The following is a 24,913-nucleotide window of genomic DNA, read 5'->3' as shown; positions in this document are numbered from 1 at the left end:
AACCTTGCATATAAAGTCATTATTTTGTAACATTATAACACAGTAAGAATACACTTTAAATGCATTGCACTTTTCATATTAGAACTGCAGAGACGCTGCCTCTCAATAGTCAAAGCAGGCAACTGCTTGGTAAAGGGGGCCCCCGCAGCAGTGACTCAAAATGCAATGACATTAGGGAAACCTCCCTAATTCGGCTCCAACTGACATCACTCCCTCTCCTTGCTGTGCCAAGCGTCGCATGCATTACTGCTGTGAAAACCAAAGTTTGTCATTGAAAAGTCACAGAAGGAAAATGAGGAGGAATTATCTGTGGGAGTGGAACAAGAAAGAGGAAGAGCGCTTCTGGACACCGGCAGAGATAATGGTTGATGGTTGGAGGGGCCCCCGATGATTTTTTTTGCCTTAAGGCCCGAACCGACTCTGGGATCGCCACTGAAGATTAGTTTTAAGCTTCTTTTTTAAATTCTCTACTTTAGCACTCGGATGAAATAACAGCCTAGTATAACTTTTCAAAGCAGGGGAAAGTTGTTCGGCCCTACAAAGAAAGATGTTTAGATGTATTCTCCTGTCTTCTTCTAGGATCAACTGCAACATAGCAAAGCCCCTGAAGCCAATGAATGCATGCTTGTTTCTCACTTTCATAAAAGCTGCTAATATTGAGGATGGAGTTATCACAGTATGTAACAAGCAATAGACAGAGAACAGAGTAAGCAGGCTGCTAAATTGTTACAGTGATTTGTTTTTAGGAAAATCAATGGTAATTTGGTTCATTTCAGAAGCCTGTTTCAGTCGTCTGCACATGTACTTTGCAGAAAGAGAGAGAGCTAGACATGTGCAAAATGTGTTAACAATATTTGTTTGTGTTACCTTGACCAGTTCCTTCTGAGGCCAGATCTGGATAGGCTCCACCTGCTGGGGCGTCTGGGTCTGAATGCCATAGGTGTTTAAAAACACCTGCAATCTAGACACACACACACACACACACACACACACACACACACACACACACACACACACACACACACACACACACACACACACACACACACACACACACACACACACACACACACACACACACACACACACACACACACACACACACACACACACACACACACACACACACACACACACACACACACAGAAACATGATTTTTCTTTTTGTCCTTTTATCCTTGAATAGATCTTCTGTGTAGCTGTTGACCTTTAAATATATCAGCTTAGATTTTTCTTGTAAAGCTGCAGCTTCATGAGTCCATGGATATTGAAGCTGCAGCTATGTCAATAGAGCTTTTATAAATCTGTTGAACTTGTGTTGAGACAAATACAAAACTTGTGTTAATCAGGTCTTGTTATGAAGATTTAGCTAGTGAATAGTGAATAGTGAATAGTGAATAGTGAGTGTGTCGCGGAGACAAACATGGAGCATCCTTCTGAAGTTGCCAGCAGCAAAAAATTAAAGCTACAGGTTAACAAGCTTCACAAAGTCATTTCACCCTGTTTGACACACACGCGCACACACTCTTACACATGTGCACACAGACAAACTAAAAGGAACACACACACACACACGATGAAAGGAGTAACAGGTCGGCTTGAGCTCCAGCTTTACGAGCTCACTACAATTGCAGGAGTGAGAGAGTTGAATAGGAAAGAGGGCTGGTAAAAAAAACAAAAAACAGACTGTATGACCTGAAACACATTAAGAGACACACAAAAACACAAACACACACTCACACACTTATTACCTCTGGCTCTCTGCTATCAGGGCCACGTGAATCACAACATCATTCTCAATAGGACCCTGTGAGAGAGACAGAGAATACAGACGTTAACATGGTAAACACGGTTCTCATACATGTTGCATCAGTGGTTTTATGACAAGTGTTTGTACTCATGAAAACGCTGTAAATCATATTATCATACAGAGCGTGTAAACCTTTCCACCTCTACATCGCTCACAGCATAGTATGTTTGCATATTATATGTTATTATACTAAGGGTGTTCTTTCTCGTATATTTAAGGTCTGTTCTCTATAGATATTGTAGATTTTAAAATATCATTATAGTGCACTATGGGATTCCATTTTGGTCCTAAGACTTTTACGACATTATTGTCCTGTTGTTTTCATATTGGTCTTATTGTTTTATTGAGTTCTTTTATATGGTTGTTTGTTGCTAGGCAATTTGAACAACTGTCTATAAATGTGCTCCCCTCAATAAATTTGGTTTGGATCGAATATGTTTTTTTTCATGTACTCTGTTTACAATTGTTATATTATTTGATTCTTATTCTAATGCTTTACTCCATCCTGTTACTGTTCTTTTCTATCTGTCTATCTATCCATCCAGCCATCCATCTATCCATCCATCCAGCCATCCATCCATCTATCCATCCATCCATCTGGTAGCATGACTAATGGCTAGGAAGACATTGTGTAATGGGTAAATGTCATTCATCTAGACATAATTTACACTACATGTCTATAAAAGGAAGTAAATAAATGATCGATAATAAGACGTAAATTTGTATTTGACATGATCGCAGCAGTTTAAAACGGCTCAAAAAGGACAAAATAAGGTAAAAAATTACATGTTTTCATTTACTACAGAAACAGCTTTGTCTCCTCAACACACGTCTCTTTGTTGCTTTCATATGCCGTGCCTCAGCAGGAGCGCGTCATGGCGGCACTTAAACAAGTCCTGCTACATAACTGACAGTCACAATTGGCCAGAACAGAGCAACACATTACTCATGCAGGTTGAGAAACATCATGAAAGACAAGAAGACAAAACAACATGAAAATAGAGAGAAGACAGGAAGAGGAGATGTGTTTTCCTCTGCAGTAACGTCAGACCACTTGAGCTCGACGAAAAAATCAGGGATAAACACAGAGTAGCTACACTTCACAGTTGTTCTTCTCCCAGCGGAGCACCTGAATGCATTACGGGGAATAAATCAAATGCAAATAAGGCGAACATGTCAGACAAGCTGAATTTTTTAAAAGTACAAAAAGCTGGGGTGTGTTATTAGAACAGAAACAATAGTATCCAAACCTGTTATATCCAGAAAACACAGACACTTTTATTTAAACCCCCTCGTTGACTGTAAGTTTATTTGGCTGTAAATGTATTCACAGGAGTGTGTATCTGTCAGTCAGTTTAAGTGTGTGTGGCAAGGGAACGGATAACAGAGCTGTTCTGTGTCAGAGTCATAGAGCACTTCAAGGTGTGATATGTGACATCATTAACATGAATTCAGCAGATATCAAATATATCCTTACGTTAATACACTGTTGAGATATGACTTTCTAAAAAGAGAGTGAGGTCAAACTCCCTGTGGGTTGGTTGTTCTCAGCTCTGTTTTCACTCTGACGGGTGTTGGGTTATTCAGAGGCTCAAACCCCCCAGACTCACCTGCTGCTGTTTTGGTTATTTTAAAGTAATTGGTAGACTGGATGGTAGATGGACTTTTCTAGCCTTCTGACTACTCAAAGCGCTTTTACGCCGCATGTTACACCTACTTTGCACTGTCTGTTTTTTGATAATTGTATTCTTTTTAAACATTGCTAAAAAATGTGTTTCATCTAGAGGTATTCTTAAATCTTTTTTTCAGGTTAATATATATGTATGGGAGGGGGGGCATCGGTTTTGTGGTTAATTTGTAACAAATGTTTTATGTCATGTACGTCTTTGTAACCTGCTACTGGATGCTTTGAATTTCCCTCTGCATCAATAAAGTATTTATTCGCCGCCACCAAAGCAGCAGGAGCAATTCGGGGTTAAGTGTCTTGCCCAAGGTCACATTCTGTTGCTGCAGGAGCTGGGGATTGAACCCTTAACCTTCTGGTTAAGAGACAACAACTCCAACCAACTGAGCCACGGCCGGATGTGGAAGCAGGAAGAAGATGAATGTTTGGCAGCACCCTCTCAGGGATGCTGAGTGAACCCATTGACAGACATCTAACAAAGATTTATTCAAGTTCATTTCTGTTAACATATGCCTGCAAATTCAGTGCAGCTGGACATCGTCCCTCTACTGAAACTCCATTCTCACTTCACAAGATGCTAGAGGCTGTTACAGCATCAGACAGAGTGTAAACCAGAGGACACATAACCGTTACAATTAGGGATAAAAACTGGTGTAATACAACTTTTTGTTGTATTTGTGATTGTTATGTTTCTGCGTGTATTTAGGGGTTGCGGCTGCATCTTCAGCACCTATACTTTCTGTGTCTGTGTGTGATGTAATATTACTTACACATTTATGTTTTCTGTTTTTATAATTGTCATTTAGGAGAGTTTTGTTAAGATAAGATAAGATAATCCTTTATTCATCCCACAACGGGGATATTTACGGTGTTACAGCAGCAAAGAGCAAAGATTGCAAACAAAAAGTGAACACAGTACAATTTAAATAAAAAAATAAAAATTAAATAAAAATGTACAAAAAATAGATAGATACTACAATATAAATTTGAAAAAATAGATTAAAAACTTCTTATCCATACGTTGTCTCTATTGGTTTTAATCATGCACATATAAATGTCACTCATGTGCATGTGCTTCAGTGCCTTTTCTCTCACAGCCTCTTTACAAGTCAAGTTGCCCTTTATACATGTCATTTGTATACGTCTTGTGAGCAGGAGATGTTCATCTGCGCTCTATTCAGGGCCATTTAAGAAGCAGGCAGAAAAGCGTGTGACTCACAGGATCGACGCCCTCTTTCATCTCTGTCTCATTGTGAGGATGCAAACACACACACACACTGATGCACACCTGCACACACAGAAACACAGCGTAACTCTTCAACATGAAGGCAAATCAGCACCGATACAGGCGTGCAAAGACACTCAGTTTCAGTCAGTGACAGAAAAACAAGAGTTAGGGAACAATACACAGAAATGAGCGTGACTGTGTGGAAGCAGACTCACACACACACACGTGGGAAGCTTGGAGCCATTTTGTTTGGTCGATAAGAGCAGGTTTTAGCCAACAACCTCGTTATCATCAATCAGAAAGTAGAGAGAGAGAGAGACAGAGAGAGAGAGAGAGAGAGAGAGACACAGAGAGAGAGAGAGAGACAGAGAGAGAGAGCTGGGAGAAAAGGGGTGGCTCAGGAGAAAAAATAAAAACAGACGGCTGAACACAAATCTCTCCTGATGAATGGAGGAGTAGTGGCTTCTAAAACGCTGCAATGCAACTCTCTCATTAGCGCTGGTCTCTGAGCAGACAAAGGATTCATTTGGAGAAGGCGATGATATATAAAATATGCATAAAAGGAGACACCGGAGAAGTGAACTCCCTCACACTGCAGCTGAACCTCAGTGACTGTGAAACTGCAGAGAGGACGATGAGACGAGTTTTCAAATGTTTCTGTAGACGATCTTTTTCAGGGGCACGCGACAAACATCGACGTCAAAGTGTGACTGAAACTGTGTCCAATGTACGACACAAAAAGGAAAAGGAGAGATGGGTCTTTTTTGCTGTAGACTGCTAAAAGGTAGTTAAAGAAATGATATTGGACTCTGGGTGTGCAGCCAACAGCTCAGGCCAAATCTAACAGTTTAAAGATCTCTGTAGCACTCTGTGGAATTGGATTTCATACTAATTAATGGAAAGAATAAAACGTGTAGAACAAACGGCTGCAATTGAGCACAGGTAATTAAAATTCTCAACCTTTTAACTACGCATTGTGGTACATAGCACACACGAATATGGACTGATATTTCCAAATAAGGAGGCAGATCGAATGAAAACAGACATGCTGATTCAATTTGAAAGTGAAGATATGCATGTGAATCCAACTTTTCTTGACTGCAAAAACGTGCTGTGCTGCTCTTATTTATGAGTCAAAAAACTTTCTAACTTTCTGGGAGATGCAGGGTTTCTGTAGTAAATGTTAAATCAGCATGTTTTCAGTAGTTTCATTTTTACTTTTTCATGAATATTAATTCAATTACGGGTCAACTTTTTCTTGAGTCATGTTGCTCCACCTACACATTGAACCGACACTCTAACCTATGAACACCACAAAGTCCAACCAGCGTCCTTCTGGGGGTTCACAGAGGAAATTCCTAACTGCAGTAGCAAAAAAAAAAAAAGAAGACAGGCTTGAAGTAGGTGAGTAAGCCGCAAAAATGAATTGCATCACTTCAACATGAAATAAATCCTGGAAAATGCACTCAAGCTTGCAGATTGATGTGTAACAGCTTGTTTCCAGGAGTGAGCTCTGCTGTTTGGGCCAACACAAGGGGATTCAGCTGAAGATACAGCTGGAGGGGCTGCATGTTATTGATCAGCTCAAAGACACAAGTTTAGTGTGATGGAGACAACCTCCAACAAAATCTGAACATATTGTTTATGACTATTAAAACAACATCCCTGAAGATACCTTTCACAAAAAGGATTTAAACAAATGAACTCCAACGTGACCTTCAAACGTTTGCCCAGAATCTTAAAGATGAAGTAAAGGTGAAAAATTCAATAAAAACATAATTTATCAATACACATAGACACACAAAAATCTATAAATGTATATAAACATAGGCTTTACTTCATCAGTACAATAATAATAAAACACTGCTATAAATCAATATTTAGATCAAAGGAAAAGTTTGATCTTTTTGGAAATGCGCCTACTTGAGACAGAAACTAGAAACCTCTCCACTCTGATAGCTTTCAATGTTCTTTAATGCATCAGCCAGCAACCACTTAGCATAGCTTAGCATAAAGAAAGAAAACAGGAGAAACTAGCAATGCCAAAACATTAGCCAAACCTTGCCTAAGCCTAGCATAAAAGCAGAAACTGTCTTTCTTACACGTGATCTTCAGTACAGTTTATACAAACCAGACGGGTGCTGGTCACAGCTGAGCTAAGGCCAGCAACTGTTTCACTCTTTACACTCTTATCAGAGTGAGTAGCTGATTTATTTATGTTTTAAATCACTTGCCCCTACATGTCAGCTTGCAACTATTGACTCACAGAATTAGCTTAAAGCGAGAAATGTCTCAAGGGTTTGTTGAAACTAATTCAAAAGAAAACAAATGAGGGTCTTTTGAATTCAAACAAAACTTGTTAAAGTATTTGAACTATGAAGCATACAAATGACTGCCTGTACGCATTATAAACAAGATGATGTTTTTTCAGAACTTCTTTGTTTTAACGGTTCACATGTCGAGAATCCCTACACAAAACATTTTTTTGCAAATACACAGAATATCAAAAAGGTGTAAGTGCGTGTGTGTGTGTGTGGGTGTTTGTGTGTGTGTGCGAGGCAAATGAAGCTCCCCAGTTCAGAGTTTTGTGAATATATGAACACTGTACACAGGAGGTCATGTGCAGGAGCAGAGAGCTTGGAATTGCTGCTCTGTTAGCCCGAGGTTTGGGGGGGGAGAGAGAGATCAGATTATTAATGCAGCATCCAGCTACCAACCAGCACTACTGCACCAATCATTAATTAAAGCATTGAATACCACTGAGTTCTGCCTCAAAGTTTGAATTGATATGGAAATTAGATTCATTTATTCATGAATTGAGCACAACAAAGCCGGAACAATACAATGAAGTATTTAATATTAACTTGAGACCTCTTGTAGGAGAAGGGTTTTTTAAGAAACAGATGCAGTTGAGGCCATCAGTGAAGTGTGTGGTTGTAAAAGGAATACACAGGTGGTGAGAGCAGTGTGCCTCACTCCAACGTGGACAAGCTCGTAGATTTAACACATTTTCAAAAACCCAATTTTAAAAAGCTTTAAAGGTTTCTTCTGGTTCCATGTGGAGAAGCCTACAGACTTTATGTCTGTGAAACCAAGTCAAGTTTATTTTTTTTAAGCATTCTATAATTGTATTTATCATAGCACTATGAGTAAAGAGGCCTAATGATCAGTGAACCACACAAAAACCAAACATTATGAAACTTAAAGCTCCTGTGAGGAACTTTGGGGTTGTGTCAATTTTGGCGCCCCCTGTGGACTAAACAGTGCATCTTATGTCTTGTCCAACCCCTACCCTGCGACAGGGAGGGATGACAGCCATATAAAATACCTTTAAAGAAATAATCAGACTTCTTCCTGTGGGTCATAAAGACACATAAGAAATTGTTTCAGTTTGTTTCATAACCAGATAAAAACTCCACACAGGAGCTTTAATTTGCAAACAGAAACTATATAAATCGGTGCCAAAACCAATTTGAAGAAATCGTCTGCAGCAGAATAAGAACATTTATCTAAACCTGGAAAACGACGACTCAGCATTCCTGCAGTCGTAGCCCTCAGCCCACAGGACTGGTCCTCTCCAGCTAAAAGAAAGCTGATGTAACTGGATGATAAAGCTTCTGATATGTTTTTATCATCATACTTAAACTTCAAATACTGTTTGGATGGTCGTACATTACATTTAGTTTAAATCCCAGCGGCTCTAAAGCAGGCGCTGTAGATAACATGTATTTAACACCTTTGGGATGAGAGCGGTAAATACATGTGAGTTTGTGTGTGTGTGTGTGTCTGTGGACATGCAGGGACAACGGAGGGCAAAGAGATGGTTTCTTAATTGTTCAGTCACGGTCTAATACAGTGGTTAAACTTTTATTTATTTCTCATGCCTCCCTTAGAGGAGGAAAACCTGGTGTCTGGTTTTTAAACTGAATGCACAGATTTTAATTTGAAATCTTTGCATCTTTGCACAGTTTATAAAATTAGCTCACAGCTAAATCTGCAAATCTGTGCACACGGATTGTTTTACTCTTGTTGGTAAGTTTGCTATCAAGATGCAACAAAACAAAACAAACAGCGACTGAAGTTTGGAATAGCAGATGTTGTTCATCAACAAATGCATTCAAAGAGACTCAACAGTGGACACCTCTCTCTTTTTGTCTCCCTCTCTGGTAACCTGTACAGTTTACATACCTGCAAAACCAGAGGGTTACAGAGCGAGGGAGAGAGAGCATCAACTAGGTCATTCGTCTTAAATGCAGACACACACACACACACACACACACACACACACACACACACACACACACACACACACACACACACACACACACACACACACACACACACACACACACACACACACACACACACACACACACACACACACACACACACACACACACACACACACACTTTGAGAAGTACTGGTCTTGTAGTACTCTTACCGCTGAGTGTACAAGCCTCTGGCACTTGACAGGGAGAACAAACACTACTGTTTACCTTTGCGCACATGAACAAACACAAAGAATGACTAATGAGAGAGGATGATTAGTAAATAGAGATGGCACACATCTGTCATGGACACATTTAAATAAGAAATAACAGAGAGAACAGACACGGGACGGATGCACAAAGACACACACATCTGTAGTTCATGAAGGCTATTACCCTTTTCTGTTTTGGATTTTAGAAAACTGATATTCTCTGAAAGAAAGCCTGCATAATGTCAGGGGAATGGATTGTAGACAAATGCATGATGTGGGGCCCCGCTGTGGCAGAAAATAGCAAGGAATCCCACGGACATGAAGATTGAAAATGAAATAAATGAAGTCTTGGTATGAGACAAATTGAGACATGCTGTTCATGATGGAGTAGATTTCCTGCTCTAGAATGGGCTGGCAGTGGTCTGCAGCAGGCCGGCTGCTGCGTCCTGCTCCTCGGAGATATGATGAAGCTAAATTTGACAAAAGTGAAAAGCCATTTGCCAGAGAACGCTGCTGTGAGTCCCCGCAGAACAGAAATGAATTTCAGCTTCGCATCATTTGACTTTTCCCCCACAATTAAAAGCGCTGAGTTGTGACACGAGATGAGACACGACTGAGCTCTTTCTCCCTTTTTTCATCCTCCTTCATTTCTTCTTTCTATCAAACCTTTCTTTCCTTCCTTCTTCTCTAGTCCCTATGACCTCTTCCTTGTCTCTGTCCTTTTTTTGTATGGAGCACCTAAAGGGGCAGAATAAAAAAACAAGTTCCAGAAACCATCCTGTGAGCATGACAAAGTGTCTGATGCTCACGAGAATACATATGAACGAGACTGTGCACACCCAATCATTTCCTGTGAGCACCAGAAACTATTGTAGCACGCAATACCTTACCCTGAGTACAGGAAAGTTTCTGGTGCGCACCTGAAACTTTTTTTTTCTGCCCATGTCCCCTTAGGGATTTGTCCCATCATGCTTCTGTCCTTCCTTTTTCCTTCCTGTGTTAGTTTTTTCATACCACCTTACTTGTTCTTTTTTCATATCTTCCTTCTCTCTCTCTCTCTCCCTCTGTCTTATTTTTTCTTTCCTCTATACTTCATTTCCCTCTTTGCTTCCACATGTGTGTTCTCCTGTTCCATACTCTTCTTTTAGGCCTTTCTTTATCCTCACTGTATTTTTTCCCCATACTTTATCCCCCTTATTCCTTCACATACTACCTCCCTCTGTAACTTTGTCAGCATACTGTCACCACCCGTCTCACCACCCGTCGCCATTCCTTTCACTCTCTTGGTCTCACTCATGTCACTTCTTTGCCTCATAGGTCAAACATCTACCGTCCACAAAAAAAATACCAAGATATTTTTATTCAAATCCTGTTTTTTTTCCCAAGACATCTTTGGTATTAACACAAAAGAAACTCAAACACGCTCAGATACAGGATGGAAATGATTAAAGCCGGCAGCAGATTTATGTGCACAGCAGGAAGTCTGAAATCAGGCTGCTGACAAATGATCCCGCATCTGATTAATGTTGTGTTCTGAACTGAGAAATAATTCAAGTATTTTTTTTCTCATAATAACAAATCGTTTTCCTTTACTTCCTTGTTGCTTTATAAAGAAACCCTTTCACCAGTTTGTAACAGGGTAAATTGAAGGGCTCGCCCTGCAGGGACAGCACTAGGATTTCTCCCGGTGCTGAGGTGGAGCTTGAATAATATATTGGGGTACTATTTTTTTACAGTTTATTTAAAAACAAAACAAAAATACCAAAATATGTGAGGGGTCTTAACCGCGGCTATACAGACTTTTTATGGGGCTATAGCGCCCCCTAGTCCCGGTGTAGCACCGTGCTTGATGCTGTGCAATGGCAGAGTTTTGAATTATTAGTCGTTCAGTTCATTATTCATTCAACACAACAGTTCATGAGCAACATGAATATAGGCTTTACAGTTCTCAGAACAACTCTCACAATAGCCGTTTTAAGACCGCGTTCACTTTTTTAAAGTTCTAGGAACTTTTGGGACCCTCCCCCTTTTTTTTTAATTGATTCCGAACCCATGAAGTAAGAACTATTTTAGTCCCCAGAATCCCTTTTGGAGGAACCTTTTTAGCTCCTGCTTCCGAGGAGGACACTATGGCGGTGCGAATGCAGACCGAGAAAAAGTCCCCATGGTTTGTAGTTCTCAGAGAACTCTCTGAGCACAATCAAGAACGATTTCTTTGTAAGTATGAAAAAGAATGCAGAAAGTTAAGGTTAGTTTGCTGAAGCTGTAGGTGTGTGTAATTCATTTCATATATTTTAGAAACAACAGGTTCAGTACCACACATACACAAACATCCATGAAGAGGTTTGGTCAACATAATGCCTTGTTCTTCTTCTTGAGCTTTTCCTCTGCGTACAACTGCTTTACACTTATTCATAAACTGTTTTAATTTATTGACTGACATTATTTCTTTAGAAAACAATATAACCATTTCCCGTCCTTACTTATTATTTAACCAATGAAATGAAACTTAAAAGTAAAAACTGAAGCTAAACTTAACAAGATCTTATTTCAAGGTCAGGTCCCTCTCAGTGTGTTAGCTAGCAAAGCGCAGCACGAGGGAGTCGGCCTCCAGCGAGCATCACATCACAAAGGAATAAAACATTCAAAGACTTTCATAAAGTTAAAAAGCAAGCGAGGGAATTTATCTGCCACGAAAAGGGTGGAAAAAAAGGAAAAAAGCTATATGAATGAAGAATAATCCCTTCTTTTCATGCCCTTGCACAGACAAATGACTCCAGGCTCTGTATCGTCCTCGGGAAGTTGGTCTGTGTGCAGCTCAGAGATTCATATTTTGATGAGGGTATTTCAAAGTGTCAGGGGTTTAGCAGAAATACGTTAGAAGAAGGGGGGTAAAAAAAAAACATAAAAGAAATGCTAAGTCATTTTCAATCTAAGATGTGGGAGAGGGAAATGTCTCCTGTACGTTCTTTTTAAAAGTTGGATCTTTTCAAAAGGTCATCGGGTGGTAATAACAACGAGAGCAGCCGCTGCTATGAGTTGAACAGTCGGAGGAACGGGGGGGTTGATGAGACGAGAGTTTGATTTAAGTAAATGCTTCTACTCTGACAACATGTCGGAGAAAGAACCTGGCAGGGCTGGAGATGGAAAGAGCAACAGAGAGGGCAGGATCATCTCAGCAGAGGGGGGGGGGGGACCGAGCGAAGAATTGGATTGCATGCCACTGCCCGGTGTAATTGTCAGAGCGCTCTGACTGAGAAAGCAATACATCGCTCCCTGGACTCAGCTCAGAAATATTATCCTCAGCTGGAGAATCTTTATGAGTTGAGCAACAGAAAATCAATTGATATGAGAGGCGAGGCTGTGTGCGAGCTGCAGGAGGCTGGCCTTGTCAGGGCAGTCCTGTTTGATATATCAAGCCTACAGGGCTGGGAAGAATGGGAAAGATACAACAAGTGGCCTGGTAACAATTAGTGTGAGTGAGTGTTTGACGTGTGCATAAAGATCAGATTGCTGCAACATAAAAAAGAAACAAATTCAGTTACATATTAACATCTAACATCTAACAGTGACACGATGTCCAATAGCCCTTTTCACACATGCCCAAAACTCCAGGAAATGTCCAAGAAATGCCAGGGTTAGCTGCATGTGTGAATGCAAACGGTCCAATTTTTCACCTTGAATTTTCCAGTGATCGTCACGCTTAGGGCTGTAAAGTCAGATTTTATCATAACAATGTACTGACTACAGTTTGAGAACTTCTCAAAAAGAGAAAGGCACGAACACTGTTCAGCTCCCAATGGCAATTTTTTTGAGACGTTCCAAGTCTTCTATTTTTCTGCAGATAAAAGATAATACATCACTTGTCCTGCACCTGGATGCTTTCTTGCCCAGATGTGCGCACTCAACTTTTTCTCAACTTCTCGATGATGAAAGTACAAAGGTAGCCAAAGACGTACAGAAGGACATAAGTTATTTTATTGGATTTCAAAGTAGTATAGGATTTTTTGAAAATGTATTTAGTGGACAGCTAAGTCACACTAGCTTATCTTAGTATTCAACCAATTCCTAACATAAAATACTTAAAGTTAGCTAACAATGCTGTAAGTGATATTACAGTTAGCAATGAATTTACGCCTTTTCTTGTGTATCCAGCAACACTATGAATGTATAGCTAGCTATTACTTCAATCCTAATGTTCAGTGTTGTCTAACATACGCTAATAACTTATGAAATGTCTTGTTTTAACTTTTGTCCTGACATCCCTCCAGATTTACCCAATTATCATTTTTTTGGTATTAGCATTCAAGATATTTCTAGCCAACGACACTGCTTGATGGCAGGGTTCAATTGGAACTGAGTACATATGTAGCTAATGTTAATCTTAGCCCACGAACGTGTAAATACTTGTGTAACTGTTGTGACTTAACTTTCTGTAACAGGTGAGGCATTGAATATATTGTTCTCGAAAAAGACACAATGTTCCTCTTGGGATTTTTCCAATTGATTGTCTCTTCAATTGCCTATCAATCAGGAGTATGAACAATTTGTCAGAATCTCTACAATTTTTGCAACCTGGATAACACAACTTATGACCATCCCAGCCTGAGTGTGACATCATGTGAGTACAAGCAGTTTGAAAGCCAAAACACGGGCGGGCAAATAGAAACGTTGGCCTAAACTCTCCAATTCGCATGAGTGTCACACACACACACACACACACACACACACACACACACACACACACACACACACACACACACACACACACACACACACACACACACACACACACACACACACACACACACACACACACACACACACACACACACACACACACACACACACACACACACACACACACATCAATGACCCTGGAACTGAAATGTGTCCTCCGTGATTGCAGCAGTCTGCATTCGAATACACTCAAAACACACAACACCCATAAACACGTAATTATTAACTTCAGGAACAGATGGGCGTTATAGTGTCTAATGTTCTCTCTTTTTTTTCTCACTAATTCACACACACACACACACACACACACACACACACACACACACACACACACACACACACACACACACACACACACACACACACACACACACACACACACACACACACACACACACACACACACACACACACACACACACACACACACTTAAGCTCTAAAACTGCTCAACAAATAAACAGTCTGCTCTGTAATGCCTGCTGCCAGAGGAGCAGTTAAAAACCAGTCCCAGACGTTCTTCTTTGACACATTAGGAGGCGATGTGCATTCAGATGTTTTGGATAAAAAAACTAAAAGAGTGCACAGCTGTTTGCACACAAGGGACATGTCAGCCATTTGTAGACAGCAAGGAGAAAAAGCCAAGACCATTACAGGAGGCGCAATCTGTGGTCTGTATCCTTCTCACCATGCTGGCACACGAGGAATAATAGCTCCTCATTTAACACCTGTAGTCACCCTCAGAAATGACGTTCACACATGCACTTAACCCCTGACACTTTTTCCTGAATCATTCGGGGTGAGCTGTATGTGTGAATGCAAACAGCTGATTTTTGCACCTTGACTTTTCTGGATTTTTTTTCCTGCTAGCTTCCTGATAAATGATCCATAAGGAGTCTTGTTGAGATGATGTCTGATTGATCTTTGTTCAAGAAATGAAGCTGCTTCATTCCCCAGTATGTTTTTTTCCACCTCAGTGTTTCTACTAATGCGTCCAGTTACTCTTAGCATTGATCAAAAAGTGAAAAAAAACAACTGCCATCTAGTGTCCGACTATGTTGCATCACCTGCCACGTTGGATATATTTACTGCAGAGTCCTTTTTCTATCATGTCCTTCCTCCTGACACCCCTGATAACCGGAGACACCTCTCACACACAATATTGTTTTCTGCATTAAGAAGTTGGTTGGTCTTCTCTGGCATTGAGACGTAATTCACATGTATATCTTTATCTATGAATCTCTTATTGGACATTCACCGTCTTATACAACATCTGAACTGGACCACTGGGCACTACCAAACTCGCTCTACTGAGTATCTACTGCTTCAAGTCTTGCTGGTTTTCTCTGAACTTGGAAAATCGGCTTTCGCTTTTTAAATCCAAAAAAGTGGAATAATTTACAACACAATCTCAAGATTGACACTCTGGTTTCTCTTGGACATATTAAGACAATGGAGCTTAAACCACTTTACCACATTGTGTGATTGTTTTTTTTATTGAGAATCATCCTGTCTATGTTGTTTTATTTGTATCTCGACATCATTGGAAATTAGGGAAACCTCATTGCTTTTCAAGGCTTAACTAGAGGTTTCAAATGAAATACCAAAAACTACACAGTCAGCACCCTACATTATTTTTACATGTATGGTAAAAACCCACAAAAGGCAACAACACTGCAAACACAGGCCAAGAGGTTCAGTTCAGACTGAAAAAGCTTAGATGAGCAGCCAGCTAGCAGCAACACAGAATCCACAACTGAAAACAAAAGACAAAAAGAGCATTATGCCCTTTTTCTGTTATCTTCATGACCTACTCACGCTCATCCAGTTTCTACTGCAAACACTTCAGCTAACAGCCAACTACCAGCTACTACCTGCTGATACATATGCCTTGGGCAAAGAGCTTCAAGGCACTTTTTTTTAATCAGCCGCTGCATTACCTTTCAAGTTTAGAGTTGTGTTGACAACTTGTTTTTATGCTGAATTTATCCCTTTATTTAACATGCAATGAACGTTGCTTCATATGTTAAATACAAAGTAGATGCCATGCATACAGGTTTCATACTGAAAAGACTCAGTTAGCATCAGGAAAAACATCTCTCTTCTTCTTTACATCCTCTGTCTCCTTTTTTCTCTGTTCAAAATTTTGACATCTGTAGTGGTGATTCTTTTGTTTAAAGCATGGCTTGTCCGTCAGGTCCAAGTACCATGAACAGCCCCCTGAATTTTGAAGCTTCGGCTTGTACACTGTCAGCAATTACCCACAACAAGCAGCTAATAGAAGCCAGGCCGCCTCACTCCCTGGCTCCACACAAATATCTCACAGTCAACTAAAGCTCTGCATCCAGCAGCAGGAGAGAATGATGGACCTTAATGTAGGAGGGATGAGACAGCCTTTTTCTTCAAGTGAAGGTTTTGGATGAACAAAATATTTGATCTCCACTTGGGTGTTTTTTTGCCTTCCTCCCTGAGGTTGTGTATCCTGGCAGCTTGCCTCCCTTTTGTCTCTGTGCGATACATCAGCAGTAAACAGGAAGACACCTTACACCAGAGCTGGCCAATAACACTGACAGTAAGACTGAGCAACAGGAGGGGCAGAAGCTATCAGACACCACTAATGGGGCCCCTGGCACAGGGAACAGCTTGTAAGACAGAGGAGGAGGAGGAGGCAGAAGAGTGTCTGAATAGAGAAACAACTCGCATACATTTCTCTGCTATAGTGTATGCACGTGAAGGTAGAAGTGCAATCAGAGGATGCATCTGAGCATGGCTGATGAGTAGACTCTTAATGCATGCAAAGTCTACGAGAGCTTCTGAGTAATGTCCATTTCCCTGCAGGTTAAGGCCAGCAGCCATCTCTCTTGGGCTTTTACTGTCACAGACCGCTTGGCCTCGACATTTCCTCCCCGACACAAGGCCATTTGGCAAACAGCAGGGTTCAGCATACTCTCAATCTGTGTGTCAGTGCGTGTTTTTGTGTATATATATACTGTATGTGTGTGGCTGACTGAGGCAAATGATTGAGAATGAGTGTATGTTGATGTGAAAACGACCTTAATCTTTGTTCTGCTCTGTTAGAATCATACCTGTATTTTGTTGATCATAACAGCTGCCTGTACGTCACACTGAAATGGCCTCTTGTGTCACTTCTCTAATTTACTTTGGAAAAGTTGTTTTTATACACACAAAGAGAGATTCACTGTTGCATGTAAACGTCCTGTGTTCAAAACTGATATAATAGTAGAATGGTTTTGTCATTAAAATGTGGCTCAACAATGAGTAGGATTACAAATTATGCTGAACTGCTTACAAAATAATGTAGAAAAAAGAGAAAGGTCCGCACACTGTTCAGCTCCCAATGAGCATCTTGATTAAGGGCAAGGCTGTTCTTCAGGCTGACCTTTCTCTTTTATTCTGCAGCTTATACTTTTCTGTCCTGCACCTGTATGCTATTTGCTCGGATGTGCGCACACTAGACTTTTTTCTCTTTGCAAAATAATGTACAAATGATATTTTAAAAATAATGATAATAATAATAATGACACCTGTACGTTTACATTATTTAGCAAAACAGAATATTACATTTTTCACCTCCTTACAATAATTTTTGTTATGTTTAAAATGCGGGAGTGACTCTTTGCCCTAGGTGGAGGAGTTCAAGTATCTCTGGGTCTTGTTCACGAGTGAGGGTAGGATGGAGCGTGAGATTGACTGACGGATTGGCTCGGCGTCAGCAGTAATGCAGGCGTTGTGCCGGACCGTGGTGGTGAAGAGGGAGCTGAGCCTGAAGGCAAAGCTCGATCTACGTTCCAACCCTCACCTATGGTCATGAGCTATGGGGTAGTGACCGAAAGAATGAGATCGCAGATACAAGCGGCCGAAATGAGTTTCCTCCGGCGGGTGGCTGGGCTCAGCCTTAGAGATAGGGTGAGGAGCCCGGAGTAGAGCCGCTGCTCCTCCACATCGAAAGGAGCCAGTTGAGGTGGTTTGGGCATCTGTTAAGGATGCCTCCTGGACGCCTCTCTTTAGAGACTTTCCAGGCATGCCCAACTAGGAGGAGACCCCGGGGCAGACCCAGAATACAACAAATAAAAATCTCCTAAGTAGTAGAATATTTCCTGTTGTTCATGAAATGAGTGGTTTAGCTAAAGGATGAAACATTTGCAAGGAATACTACATGTGACCATTTCTTCAGGAGCTGAGCACCCCTAAAAGTCTAATCCTAAAATCTCGCCTGCTTTAGTTATTGATTCTAAACACCTTTTTTTGCTAACTACTGTCTCCACTACACACAGAGAGAGAGACTCATCTTTACTCCTGCATGTACAAGTTACCTGTACACACCGCTCAATAAACACATCAACATCTCAAATCAAACAGACTACATTGTGTTGTAAACAGCAGGACAAAGTTGAGACGGCCTCACAAACTACAGCTCTCCTCAAAGGTTAATCATCCAACACAGAAATTCATCTCATGGACTATTACACACTCAATAAACAGAGCGTGTGGCCTCTCTGCACAGAAGGAGGAACTATGTCATTTAACTGCTTCATTTCAATATAGGTAGATAATGAGCTGACAGTGACAACAAGGGATTTTAAGGTCCAACATTTGTTCAATTTGAGAAATAAAACATCATTTAAATGTATAGTACTTCACTGTTTATCTGAATCACTTTTCTAAGCCTTATACAAAATGTCCTTCAAATAGCAAACGATATGAAAAGGTCGATTTTACAATACAAGCTAACTTGGTAGAGTGTAAGCAAGTTTTTTTGTTTGTTTGTTTCTTCCGAGTTATGGCACAGTGTAATACAACAATTACCAAACTAAGTGGCTGAAATCAAAGAGAGGCTCACTGACATACAGTCTGAGCTCAAATCTGAACATTTGACCAACAAAGGACTTCAAAACAAGTGTTTATGTTTGATAAAGTCTCTGAAAATATGGCTTCACATAGTCAGTATTTCTCACTCATATTCAATATTTATGCAGGGAGAATAGGAAAACATAACTCTGTCATGTGAAGTAACCGATATTGTTCAAACAAACTTCAAACAGCGTGTTCATGAGCGCTGATTCAAAGCCACAGTGGAGTGTTCATTCTCAGCGGGATCAGGTGGGAAGGCAACTTTTACATGAAAGGGTCTCAATGTGTTCTGTGATTGAACCCAACTTAAAGCTTCATGCTGTTGCTTTGTGTGCTTTCACTGTTATTTTGAGTTATGGTTTGTATGCGTCAGAGAAACATTAACGTAAATACACTGAATAAAAAAAGATTTCATCACTTGCATCCTACCCGTTTATACATCAGCCTGACTCTCTCTCATAGCTCATCCTAACCTCTCTAAATCGTCTCCTTTTCAGCGGCCTTGTTTTGTTCCCCATGCTGTTCTATCCAATCAGGGGCCTCTCCTGACCCACGCCTTATCTCTGATTGATGACTGACGGCTTCTGCAGCGTCGTCCACAATGCAGCTTTTTCAATTAACCTTGTTGAAACACAGAGAGTGAGATGCTCAGTGAGTGTGTGTGAGTAAAACAAAATCCGACAGAGGGTCCAAAAGTTCCTGAAGAGTCCACTGATACTTTGCTTTGTTTTTAAGGAACCCAAATGCTCTTCTTATGTGTGCCTCAGTGCCCTGTTTGGGGCATTTGTGGGATGTGAAATTCACAAACAAATAGAGCAGAATTCAAAAAAGCAGATGGAGAAAAACACAGAAAGTATTAAAGACATGCTGAGAGACTGTGACCCTGCGACCATGCTTAAATAGCTGAGTAGATGAAGGACATAATATCAGAGGCGAGTGTGTGACATAACCATCTAATTCACTTTTACAGCCATTCATATCTTCTTAGATCCCTGAGTTGCTACGCCTGCTGCGTATTGTTGCATGTTTGTCAGTAGGATGTCACGCCACACTCCCCAGGGTGCATTTGATCCAACTCGCCCTCGCAGCCCTGGGAGCGTGTTGTCTCATGCAGGAAAAAAAAACAACAACACAGCCAACCCCTGCACTTTGGTAGCTGCTAAATATCAAGAAAAGCTGCACTTAACCACAGGGTCGAGCTTAAAAAAAGAAACCATTTGCAGCTATTATAAGTGGACAGAGGTGCCAGTGACTGTGTAATAACTCACCGTTGCTTGTTTTTTCACATGGACTTCATACATTCATAACTCATGTGGCATTACCTTTATAGCTTCATATTCTATTTAACAGGCTTTCACTTTATTTAGGTAGTAAAAGGTTCCCGTACATTAAGCTCCACGGTGCATTAAAGTTGCATAAACACCTCATTCGCCGAGTAAATCACAACCTCCCATCCTCCAACGGATACTTGTTTGAGGCAGAACCCCATTCCATTAACGCTGAGACGCACACATGGTACAACTTTAATGAATCATACCGATGTACAATAAAAGGATATGTGCTGCATAATCATTTTTTCAATTTAGACTGTATGCATTAAATTGATGCTGAGCGGTGGACATTCTTAACACGCTCTTCTCAGCCACATGCACCAATATATAAGGGTTGCCTTGTCAGCTCTAGCACATGCAATAGAAACATAGGGATGCACGTTTCATCCTGCTTTGTTTTAACAGTCAAATACATCCCTCATTGAAAGGCTGTTTCCTAGAGAGTGCTGTAAACATATGTCAATGGCTGAAGCCTGAGAGACCTATATGTTACTGCAGTGGCCATGCTTGAAATGCTGTCTCAGCCTAACTTTCAGTCAACATAAAGACAGGCTAAGAGCTGGAGCTGAGGCGGGTTTTAAGCTTCTTGACAAACCGCTACATCGTGCCCACCTGTCGATCATGTCAGCCCCGCGTCTATCTATGGATAACACGTATTGTTCATAAAATTAAAAACAGATGAATTATGACAAATCAGACCAAAATCATTTTTTGAACCAGGATGTAAAAGCAGGCTTAAATGGGGTGTGTATGTGACTTCCGGGTCTCACAGCCTCAAGCGACCACTTGATGAACTGCAGTTTTTTTACACTTCTGCATTGGCTTAATTTTTCAGCACCTGAAAAATTAAATTTGGCTGGAAATTGTTTTGACTGACATCAAACCTGTGGCAGTGTTTAAAGCCACTAAAAACTACCATAAAGAAACAATCAATCGTGTTGCTGATGGTATCATACAGGCTTTAGTAATAATTTATTTCTGTTCCATAACCACTTGAAAAGTCCTCACGGGAGCGTTGACTACTTAAAGAGGTATTTATAAGTTATAGGAGGGAGTAGATCATAATTCTCTGCTGAATGCCAGAGCTGATGTCAAACATCCTCGAGGTCGCCTTAAATAAGCTCACATATGGATCGGAGCAGTACAACGTTACAAGCTATTCATGGGTTTAATATTGTGGAGGATCTTGTTTTCTTCAGCTGTGGAGTAATTGATGCAGAGGCTCTGAGTGGAAGCATAACATTGGTAGGAATGGAACTCTGAATAGGACACATGCATACAAACACACATGCAATACAACTGCGCCCACAGGCACACTTATAACGCGCGCAATTCTTTTTTTTCCCGGGTACACAAAATGGGAAGCAAATTATATGCATACACAGAGGAGGAAGAGAGAGTGTACAAATCATGCCTTAACTGCATGTGAAAGCCCAGCACGCCCATGTGCCTTTCCTGCCTGAAGACCAAACACAGGCCGTCAATGATGCAGAGTCAACAAGACAGCTGCAGAGACACACACACACACCATATTTCTTGCTTAAAATACAAAACAGAAAACTAGAAATGTGCAAATGCCCTTTCCTTTATTTTTTTATTTTCTACTCTTTGCTAACATGCAAATAAGCAGAGTATCTAGCTGAGACAGACAAAGTGTAAGTGATACAGAAATACGAACAAGAGTTACAAACAAAAAGGAATTAAGAGAAAGGCAAAGCAGAAATATTGTAATACAATATGAAAAAAAAGACAGAGGGGGAAGAAGCAGCAGAGGTTAAAGGAAACAAAGAATTTGTGTTGTTTTTTGACCCTGTGAGGCATCAGCCCAGTGCCAGCTACATAAATAAATACACCACATCTAATTCCCCCCCGGCTAAAGGCAGGATACGGGAACGCGCTCCGGGAGTGAAAGACTGTTGATTTCCTCAACTCGGAGGACAAACAAAAAACTTTCAGATGGTAGCGATTGAAATAGTTGGCCATGGTCATGAAAGGTGGACAGGTGATATCTGTTTTTTTGCTGAGTTTCAAAGATAGAAGAGAAAATAACCTGCAACACCTGTGTTTGAAAAAAAGCCTCAAATGATCCAAACCCAGTGAATGACGACCTTCTCAAAAACATATCTTTATCATGACTTTAAATATATCAAATATATTAAATATATCAAATATATCAAATATATCATTTTAACAGCAGATAGTGGTTCTTCTAACAAGGAAGCCAAAATACAGACTGCTCAGCACCAAAATTGATAGATGGATGGATGGATGGATGGATGGATGAATGGATGGATGAATGGATGGATGAATGGATGGATGATGGATGGATGGATGGATGGATGGATGGATAGATTGATGGATGGATGGATGGATGGATGGATGGGTGGGTGGATGGATGGATGGATAAATTGATGGATTGATGGATGGATGGATGGTGGATAGATGGATGGATGGATGGATGGATGAATGGATATGGAAGGATGGATGGATGGATGGATAGATTGATGGATGGATGATGGATGGATGGATGGATGAATGGATTGATGGATGGATGGATGGATGGATGGATGGATGAATGGACGGATGGATGATAGATTGATGGATGGATGGATGGATGAATGGATAGATTGATGGATGGATGGATGGATGGATGGATGGGTGGGTGGATAGATGGATGGATGGATGGGTGGGTGGATGGATGGATGGATGGATAAATTGATGGATTGATGGATGGATGGGTGGATGATGGATGGATGGATAGATTGATGGATGGATGGATGGATGGATGGATGGATGGATGGGTGGATGATAGATGGATGGATGGATGGGTGGATGATAGATGGATGGATGGATGAATGGATAGATTGATGGATGGATGGAAGGATGGATGGATGGATGGATGGATGGATGGATGGATAGATTGATGGATGGATGGATGGATGGATGGATGGATAGATTGATGGATGGATGGAAGGATGGATGGATGGATGGATGGATGGATGGATTGATGGATGGATGGATGGATGGATGGATGGATGGATGGATGGATGGATGGATGGATGGATAGATTGATGGATGGATGGATGGATGGATGAATGGACGGATGGATGGATAGATTGATGGATGGATGGATGGATGAATGGATAGATTGATGGATGGATGGATGGATGGATGGATGGGTGGGTGGATGGATGGATGGATGGATGGGTGGGTGGATGGATGGATGGATGGATAAATTGATGGATTGATGGATGGATGGGTGGATGATGGATGGATGGATAGATTGATGGATGGATGGATGGAGGGATGGATGGATGGATGGATGGGTGGATGATAGATGGATGGATGGATGGGTGGATGATAGATGGATGGATGGATGAATGGATAGATTGATGGATGGATGGAAGGATGGATGGATGGATGGATGGATGGATGGATAGATTGATGGATGGATGGATGGATGGATGGATGGATGGATAGATTGATGGATGGATGGATGGATGGATGGATGGATGGATGGATGGATAGATTGATGGATGATTGATGAATGGATTGATGGATGGATGGATGGGTGGATGATAGATGGATGAATGGATAGATTGATGGATGGATGGAAGGATGGATGGATGGATGGATGGATGAATGGGTGGGTGGATGAACATCCACAAACACAAACTGTATAGTTTGCTGCTCTAAGTTTTTAAGCAGTAAAGCAACATGGCGGCCGCGTGTCTGGTTTTCTACACACATCCCTAATGTAGCCTGGCTTTAATTTAGATTTCTTTATATTTAAGTGAATCTGAACAATGAAAATGCACCAAAACATCCACATGACAGACAGACACACAGTAATCACATCATTACCTTTACTAAGAAAAGTTGACATAAGAGGACTATGGTATGAGATCTGTTGTTTCAAAGACTTTAATGTATGATTCATTAGGATCATCTACGACTTGCATTGGAGAAACTGCCTTTAGTGGAAAGTTCACTCATTAATGAATATGCAAGTGTTGTCACTTTAAGAATGACTGGGTTATGATTCTCAGACGATGCAGAATCTGCTTCCCCCTTTTCTGTGATCCATTGGTGCCTTAGACAACTGCCTATGTCACATTCAGGATAGACGATTACAGTCTGAAGTTTTCATTGATACAACAATGGGAGGACTGAATTTGTCATCTTTGCCCAAAATTAGATTGCATATGTACACGAATAGACAGCGCCACATGACAATGACCTCAAAACCAGAGCGCTTTCCATTTAGTCAGAAAGGAAGTGTGGAGTAAAAGCACTGAGTCACAAACACACTTTTCATGTGGCTGAAAACATCAAACTAAACGTGAAAGGCTTTTGTTGACGGGGGGTGCTGTCAAAGCAGTGCCTCTACCATCAGAGGCTAGGCTCAGTGTGAGCTGTCACGCTGCCTACAAATCCAGTTTGAACACAGTGTTACTGTGATAAAAGTAATCTCAACTAAATATGCAGTTTACCTGAGGGGAGTCAGGCTCTGCTTACATTGCACACTAGTGTAGAAGTTGAATTCATGAAATCAAAGCTACTAGCACAACAGGGCTGCATGTACTCATCCTGTTTTTCTACAGAGGAACATCAGCCTCCCCTCCAACTAGGGGTAGTCGCTCCACAGAGGAGGCGCTTGTGCTGTTGAAAGAGGCATGTGGAGGATCGACTTCCTCCATAAGGATAGAGGAAGCTTATCTGATAATATGACAAAATACAAATAAATATAATTAAAAACTACACATGCC

At 40.9% G+C, this 24,913-nt stretch overlaps 1 protein-coding gene across 4 annotated transcripts in view; it reads right to left on the bottom strand.

Moving 5' to 3' along the window:
* Positions 1–24,913, bottom strand: part of phkb (phosphorylase kinase, beta) — a 110,706-nt gene that overhangs the window by 30,140 nt on the left and 55,653 nt on the right. For all 4 annotated transcript variants that reach the window (XM_065953174.1, XM_065953172.1, XM_065953175.1 and 1 more), the window contains 2 exons: positions 1,752–1,807; positions 868–961 (listed from right to left, as the gene is read on the bottom strand). In XM_065953174.1, the coding sequence (XP_065809246.1) occupies positions 868–961; positions 1,752–1,807 (150 nt within the window). The remainder of the gene's footprint in view (positions 1–867; positions 962–1,751; positions 1,808–24,913) is intronic.

Source organism: Labrus bergylta, chromosome 3 (genome assembly GCF_963930695.1).
Source record: "Labrus bergylta chromosome 3, fLabBer1.1, whole genome shotgun sequence".
Taxonomy (NCBI): domain Eukaryota; kingdom Metazoa; phylum Chordata; class Actinopteri; order Labriformes; family Labridae; genus Labrus; species Labrus bergylta.
Note: the sequence above shows the minus strand (reverse complement) of the source record. Positions and strands in the feature narration are given on the sequence as shown.